The following is a 7,749-nucleotide window of genomic DNA, read 5'->3' as shown; positions in this document are numbered from 1 at the left end:
ATATTGTGCAAAACACAAAATACATTCATTGTACATCACGTGATTGTGTGTTCGTCAAATAATTATTATTACACAAAATGTCAATTCGCCATTATAAAATTAGGTCACATACACAGAATATGGTCACTACATTTAAATTTTTAGAAGTATAAAAAAAAGTCATAAACAAATTGCCTATCAAATAGAACATCCATACAAACAATTCACATTCTTAGAAACTCTGTTTTATAACCTTTAAAAGGAAGCAGTTCATCAACCCCCTTTTAGGCTAATAAAAATTTAGGGTTTCTTATTAATTAGTTGGATCAACATCCATTAGAGAGCAATCAAACGTGCACCGATGCAGTCCATTAATCTTAAACTATCTAAAAATATTATAATCAAGATTAGAACTTGTCATGGCTAAACCCTTTTATGGTTTTCAATTTTCAAACCGTATTTGTGCATTCGAAATCTAGTGGATTCAATCAGATTACTTTGGAGAATTCGGATCCCATTATTTCAAATGTTTGACGAGCAAGATAATTTTCCACCCAGAGCCAACGTGTGGCGGATCATGAAACACATCCTACCCGAGAATGCCAAAATTTCCAAAGATACCAAAGAAAGAATTTGTTTGAGAGTTTATAAGTTTTGTAACCAATGAATCATCATACAAATGTGAATAGGAGAATCGAAAAATGGTGATTGGAGATGACGTTTATTGCGCTCTGAGTTCATTAGGGCTTGATAACTTCTCCGAAAGTTATGCTAAGGTACAAGTTCAGGGAGCTTCCACAGCCCTTGTCAAGAATTCAACTGACTTGTGAATGAACTGTTGACAATATTTTTAAAGGTAACTTTTTTGTATTTTTCGCTTTTGAATCTGTCCCTTTCTTGTACTTTTCGCCTTTTCAGGATCAAAGGTAACTGTGTACCTTATAACATCAACAGTTATGTTGCTCACATATAATTTTCCTACAATTTTTCAAGCTTGGCTGAGGATTGCAATATTAGCTGGGAAAGTAGGATCACATACTGAAATCCTATTGCCAAGAACTTGAATTTCAACTCATCAGATGAACTACTACAAGTAAGACAAATTGGAGGGCGCTACAATTTCTCGAGGAGTTCTTGAAGGAGAGAGAGAATGAATCTACTACTCTTTCCGCCATATTGAAAGGCATAACTTTGTAAATTTTATTTCTTCATCGATTATATAAGTTGAAAAACTGTAATTAAACAAGATCCCCCTTCTCTCGACCTGTACTAGCTCCTTTTCCTTTTACTCAGAAGTCAATCTATAATGTGAACTCTCTCTTACTTTAAGCTTTACATCTGGGGTCTACTGACTCTCAATCACTCTGAACTCCTATCTTCAAGAATTCTAGGTTTATTTTATGATTATCAAATGAAAAATAAAACTATGATTAAATCTTTAGAAAAAGAGGGAAAAATTTTGCATCTTCAGCCATGCCTCCTGAACATAAACCAATTTCAAGTTCAACTCCATAACTAGAGCATTATTCTCTTTGTAATTTGGATAAAAAATTATAAAAATTACTTTTTCACTGTTTATGTGTCAATCCATTGAAATTATAAATTCTAATATAAGCCAAAACGTTAGCATCAGACAACGTCCTTGTATGTGTTCAGTCTACATTCTCAAACAATTGAGGACATTGTTTAAAGTTAAGGAAGATTGGCATTTTTAGTAGCCATATTTCCAGCCCTATCAAAGATTCATCTTCTGTTTTTTGCGGCTGATTAAGACTATTGAATCTCCAGTTATTGTTCTCTGTGGATTTTGGTTTTTTGCATGGATTGCTCTACTCGTTTTTCATATTATCACTTTCACGTGGATTCTTTCACATTGTTTAACTTGAATTAAGTTGTGGATCATCGTCATAATTAACCTAGGGTTTATGCAACTTGAGACCACTTCTCCAATATGTTGGAGAAATTGCAAATTATGGACAGTGGTAACCATAAGTAAAATGGTTGACATATATATCTCTACCAAGAGTAATGGTACTTCTCTTCTTTCTTTTCTATCACTTTCTTTCTTTTTCACATCATTAATCTGTACACAATTATGTATAAATAGAATTACTCTTCTTCTAATGAACATCTATTCATAGAGTTTACAGTTTTTATCAATTTCCAATCATACATCTCATCCACCTTTATCAAAAGCTGTCACACAAGCAATATATTAATTTCAACCAGCTACACAAGGGCAAATCCAAGTACATCTCACTAAAATTATTCATTTCGTGATTAGGCATGCTCTCGTACTTCTTTAAGAGAATTTCAACCAAATGACATCATGGAGGACATGTTATATATAGTAACGTTTAGTTGAGCTCATGTTACATTACCACTATAAATTGGTATATACATTTTACTTATTATTCAATTCCTTCAACTCATATGTAAATAATGGATGATAGAAAATATTTATCAAAAGCTTTGCCAGGCAACCCCTAAATACTGTGATGCTTGGACTCTTCATTCCGTCCAGGGGTTACCCATGTCCACACGACAGGGGTACGAGCACAAAATATGGAGCGAACTTCGCATTTTTCAACCGGACATGGCTAGGTTTTCCCTTCTTTCTTTTTTTCTTCTCTCCCTTTTCTTCTTTCCCGTTTTTGCGCTACGAAGGAAAGAGTTAGGCCCGGCAGTGACGTAACCAGGAAAGAGGAGGTCTCAGGTGATTCAACCAACAGAGGGGGAGCGACTGCAGCAATTAGAGCCTCCGAAGTAGAGAAAAGGAAGAGAATCGAAGTGAGAGAAAGTGAATGGACCTAGGTTAATAACTGGGCTTTTGGGTTACTTTTATTTCTAGTGAATAGACCTAGGTTAATGACTAGGCTTTTATTGGGCTTCTAGGTTCATAATGGACTTTTATTTCTATACATGTAGACCTATATTTATAACTTTATTTGCCCCATTTATTTTTTATTTATTGAAATATAATTATTAAAAAACAATTAAAATATGTTAAAAAAAACTCTTAAACTTAATATTAATTTTTGAAAGTATATATTATAACAAAATCTTATTATTTTAGTATACTTTTAGATAGTTTTAAGCTACATGTTCTATCTTTTAACAATTTGTCACTTAATTATTATTTCACTTTTTACATACAAATTTCTACAGGAAAAAAATTTGAAGTTTGAAAAACATATCCATCTGTACCCGTGTTCGAAATTTGGACTCTTTTTAGTCATATTCCCGTACCCTACATTTTTTAAAATAAAATATTCGACACTTAGATACGTACCCATATCCGATACCCATACCCGAGTCCGAGCATCATAACCTAAATATACACATTTATAATGATTCAACCTTCACAGGACAGCTATATGTACTTTATGCTGCAGATTTTTCACCGTAATAAAAATTGAGATGATAAAGCTGTGTCTTATCACAAATGAAAAAACAGCCTCCCTCAAACATATATTTCATATGAACCTAGTGAATGGCTTAATACAAGTTTCATCAGAGTATAAGTGAATAGGATAATTAGACTCATACGTAAAACAAGATGCATACGTACCTGTGAAGCTGAAAATAATAACTCTGTCGGGGAGAGCAGTTGCACCCTCATTATCGTACTGGAAATAACCTTCTCTGGAAAATTGGCTAGTTGATGAGTTTGAAACTAAAATTATGGCGTGTTAAAGTATGGAGGATTCAATTTTCATTGGAAGGAAAAGAATCTGATTCCATATATATGTATAGAAGAAAGCTTGAATTCATGAATCTGATGCCATTTATGTAGAGAAGAATCAAGAAAGGGTAAATTCTAGAAATTATTTGGCACAGAAAAACATTAACTCTGCAATTCAATCATAAAAATGGAGTTAAAATTAAACACGTGACTCCTTTTCTTGATAATAAAACTTGATTCTAAAACTAAGGACTGAAGAGAAAATATAAGATGAAACTGTAAAGGCTATTATTAAGGGTTATTATTAGTGACTATGTCCATAAGGTTAATATTCAGATTGAGTGCAATGAAAATAACAGGCAGAATGCGGGTTGAAAGAAAAATTATCATGTTGTAATCGCTGAGCGTAACCAAACAAGCTCAAGGCAAAAGAAAGCCTATTTTTTACCAAAAGAAAAAAATATTACCTCAAAATTACAAAAATGTTCCAAGAAAGAAATTATAATTGATCTCACAAGATTTATAACTGCTGTGTCTTAGCCCCCGTTTGATCCCCATTAAATTCAATTCCATTACATTTCATTTTTCTCCCTCCTATTTTCAACCACACAATCTTTCATAAAATAATATTACACGTAAATCAAAAACTTTTCCTTCTTTTTCAACCACTCATTTTTCTAAAAAATACTATTCCCCCCATTTTCATTTTCAGGTAATGGGGGTCAAACGGGGGCTTAATTAACAACTCATATAACATATTCTAATTAATATACTAAGGAGAAAACAAGAGTCTCAAAAGATTTTCTTTGTTGAGCGGTTTGGTTAAAAAAGCATCTACTCCAGCCTCTACCATCTTGTTTATCTCTACTTCTCCTCTTTCATGTGCAGTTAGTGCAATGATTTGTGTGTGGACACCATAATTTCCTTCTACTTCTCTGATGCGCCTTGTTGCTTCTATCCCGTCCATCAATGGCATCTGCTAATACATCAAGAGCAAAAACAAAACTGAAACAACACTACCAAAAATGCGCCTACAGTAATGGATTTATTACAAGAAGATGCGCATGTAAATGATGAATTTAATTTTGTCTTATTTTACCTCACAATCCATTAGGATATAATCAAAAGGTAATGAAATCTTGGAAGCACCAGTTATGTGTGGATCCATGAGACCTTTGTACACGGCTTCAAGAGCTTGTTCCCCATTTACACATGAAAAAGTGTTTGCACCTAACTGGGAAGCAAAAGTTGTTGCTATTTTGCGCCCGATGGGATCATCATCTGCCACCAAGATTTTTTTCCCTGTCAATAACTTTTTACTGCTCATGTCCTCGCCCTTTTGTAATGGAAGACACTCCCGAGATAATTTATCTGTCATAGCCCTATTCTGACTCATATCAACTGTAGCTGAAGTTCGGGATTCATGATGAATTTGACGAGGCAAAATATTTTTTGCAGTGTATGTATTATCCCCTCTTCTTCGTGCAAACTCGACTGGGAGTCTTGGACCTAGATACAATTTTCTTGGGACATAAAGTTCCTCTCCATTCTGGCTAGGAGTATTTTCTGAGGACGATTTTTCAGGAATTTGCCTTATGTGCGTCTTATTGGCTGCAGGTGAAGTGCTGTATTCGGGTAGAAACTTATCAGAATTGTATGGGTTTTCTCCTCTTCTCAGTGCCATACCCTTTATTGTCCCACCAAACTCCGGTAAAAGTCCAATAGTCTGTTTTAAACGGGAGCCATGGAGTGGCTTTGATATGATTAAATCCATTTCAGGTAGCTTATCCTTGTCAAGGCCATGAAAATTAATGCAATTGGTGCCTGGTTTATCTAACCAAACTACTCTACTACAACAGTTGTTGCTTAGGTCCCTTCTGAATTCAGCCACAGCCCTACTAATATCACGAAATGGCCCGGCGCCTGTATCGATCACAATCAAAACGAAGCTCGAAAAACTTATAGTACTATCTTGTCTTTGAAAGGGTAGAATATTATTGGTACCATCTAGTGAACTAAAGGGCACATCCTTTGATCGAGTACTAGATGCCCTTAATGAATCAATATCAAATTTACCTAAAGAGTTTTGGTGTGAAAAGTTTAATTTCTGTTTGATTCTCTTGAGAGTCTCAGAAAGTTGTTCGTGGTGCTTGACTGCATATNAACCACACATTCTTCAATAAAATAATATTACACGTACATCCAAAACTTTTCCTTATTTTTTAACAACACATTTCCCATCAATACAATATTCAAAAATTCATTCTATCCCAAAAAATGGGTCTCAAACAAGGGCTAAGCTTAGCCAAACTTGCTCATAAATATTATTCCTGAAACTGTACCAACCTAAAAGGTCCTTTGCACAAGCTTCCACTAGTGTCAAATTTGTCTGCAATTCTGATCCAGGCACAACTTGATAGTTACATATTTCTATCAAACCTGTAAGGCCCGCTAAAGATGCGCGTACATCGTGGCTAGCACTAGCAAATGCAAGACTCTTATTCACATTCTTCCTTTCCGCTTGTTCAGTCGATTCCTTTTGCCTTATTAGCGCAATACATAACTCCATCTCTCGTATTGCAGCTCGAACATTCAATGACACAGAAGTGAATATGATGATGACCATATCAACGAAGATAAGCATAAGTAGCACGAAGGCAAATTTTATGTTCTTGTGAATGACAACTGCCACAGAGTTTTCAGGTAAAGCTAGCACATATACCTATAATTCAAATGAAATTTTAACACCTCAAACATATGCTTGCCTTGTGTATCTGATTTAAATAAATATGTATTCAAGATAATTCATGAATACGTCTTAAAAGGAAATATTATAGTTAAATTTATATAAATAATGAAACATACCAATTTCACTCCAGCAATTTCAACTGGTGAACAGTTAACCACATACTTCTTCTTCCATATGCTTAATGTAGAGGTTCGAAATGTACCATCATCGGCCCGACACTTTACATTTCCAACAGTTCCAACTTCATCACCATTAGGGCTTAGTAATTGAAATGAAACTTGATTTTCATTCAAGATCATACGAGTTTTTGGAATCCCTCCAGTGAGTACATTCCCATCTTTTGTTCCAAGATATAAGCTTCCATTATAGAAAGTTATTTCAATGAAGAAATTAATCAATGATTTCATTGAAAATCCTAAAGACACTACCCCTTTTCCATTCATACCCGTGGTACTGAGAAATAGAGAATCTTGAGAAATTTCCCATTGGGATCCTATGGAAGCATAGCCATTTGTACCATTCAATGCTTCATGATACCAACTTGAATTGATTACATCAAAAGGAGGTAACTTTATTGATTCACCATATAGTTTTCCAGTCTCACGACTTGCAGCCTGAGTATACCAACTGTACTTTGTTGTATCATTTCCGGTGGAAGAAAATGTAGAGTTGGAAAATATAGCAAATAGTTTATCTCCTCTTGTATAGTACCCGAAGAACAAACCGTTTAATGAGATAAATGAAATCTGTGATAGGTGAGGAATTGTTGATAATGCTAGAAATAATGTAGACGCCACCTACATAATTCAAACAAGAACATCGAGATTTTAGCTTTTTTTTGTTTTAGTCACAAACCAAATGCTAAATTTGATAGATAGATATATACCAACCTCGGATTCAATCTTTGAGAATTGCAGTTCATCTTGTTCCAACGATGAGCTTAAAGATCGTGCTAAATTGACAGACGATGCATTGATTGAATCAAACAATGAGGCAGTGTTTTCAATTAATGCAGAGAGTAGTTGTTGACTGATGTTGTAAGAAATTAAATTCACTTCATTTTTTATCATTGTAATCCTAATCCAGAAGGGAATTATCAAGCCGGGCAGCAACACCACCATTAATATCTGTTTCAAAGTGTAAATAGAGCAATTTAAATCATATTTCTAACAATATTCATATCAATGCTTGAACTTATAAATTCAAAATTCTCACTAATATATAGAGGTGTTACCGGGACAATGAATAAACAAACTGGCCGCAATACCGCGAACGAGTTTCTGATCTTCATTTTAGACTTGATTTTCAATGGGTACCAATAGTTTGTCCTGCATCT

General features: G+C 34.4%; 3 protein-coding genes across 3 annotated transcripts in view; all 3 read right to left on the bottom strand.

Annotated features, from left to right (window-relative positions):
* LOC111388316 (DELLA protein RGL2-like) overlaps window positions 1-3,962 on the bottom strand; it is a 14,211-nt gene extending 10,249 nt beyond the window's left edge. The window contains exon 1 of the mRNA XM_023012995.1: window positions 3,551-3,962. The gene's annotated coding sequence lies outside the window, so the exon portion shown is untranslated. The remainder of the gene's footprint in view (window positions 1-3,550) is intronic.
* Window positions 3,963-4,102: 140 nt separating this feature from the next.
* On the bottom strand, window positions 4,103-5,837 carry LOC111388314 (histidine kinase CKI1-like). The gene is made up of 2 exons (XM_023012992.1): window positions 4,764-5,837; window positions 4,103-4,640 (listed from the first exon to the last, which is right to left on the bottom strand). The coding sequence occupies exons 1-2, from the start codon at window positions 5,835-5,837 to the stop codon at window positions 4,437-4,439; spliced, it is 1,278 nt and encodes a 425-aa protein (XP_022868760.1). The 3' UTR covers window positions 4,103-4,436.
* A 74-nt stretch (window positions 5,838-5,911) lies between these two features.
* LOC111388315 (histidine kinase CKI1-like) lies at window positions 5,912-7,743 on the bottom strand. The gene is made up of 4 exons (XM_023012994.1): window positions 7,648-7,743; window positions 7,304-7,540; window positions 6,530-7,210; window positions 5,912-6,386 (listed from the first exon to the last, which is right to left on the bottom strand). Exons 1-4 carry the CDS (start codon window positions 7,702-7,704, stop codon window positions 5,949-5,951), a joined length of 1,413 nt encoding a protein of 470 aa, XP_022868762.1. The 5' UTR covers window positions 7,705-7,743; the 3' UTR covers window positions 5,912-5,948.
* Window positions 7,744-7,749: the final 6 nt, after the last annotated feature.

The sequence above is a fragment of the Olea europaea genome, unplaced genomic scaffold (assembly GCF_002742605.1).
Source record: "Olea europaea var. sylvestris unplaced genomic scaffold, O_europaea_v1 scaffold4864, whole genome shotgun sequence".
Lineage (NCBI taxonomy): Eukaryota > Viridiplantae > Streptophyta > Magnoliopsida > Lamiales > Oleaceae > Olea > Olea europaea.
This window is presented reverse-complemented; position numbering and strand designations above follow the sequence as displayed.

Excerpts from the sequence above, each read along its gene's own strand:
- LOC111388315 (XM_023012994.1), bottom strand. The coding sequence starts at position 7,704 with ATGAAGATCAGAAACTCGTTCGCGGTATTGCGGCCAGTTTGTTTATTC. Across the intron at positions 7,211-7,303 it reads TCTCAAAGATTGAATCCGAG|GTGGCGTCTACATTATTTCT; the intron begins GTTGGTATATAT and ends TGAATTATGTAG. Across the intron at positions 6,387-6,529 it reads AAATTGCTGGAGTGAAATTG|GTATATGTGCTAGCTTTACC; the intron begins GTATGTTTCATT and ends TTTGAATTATAG.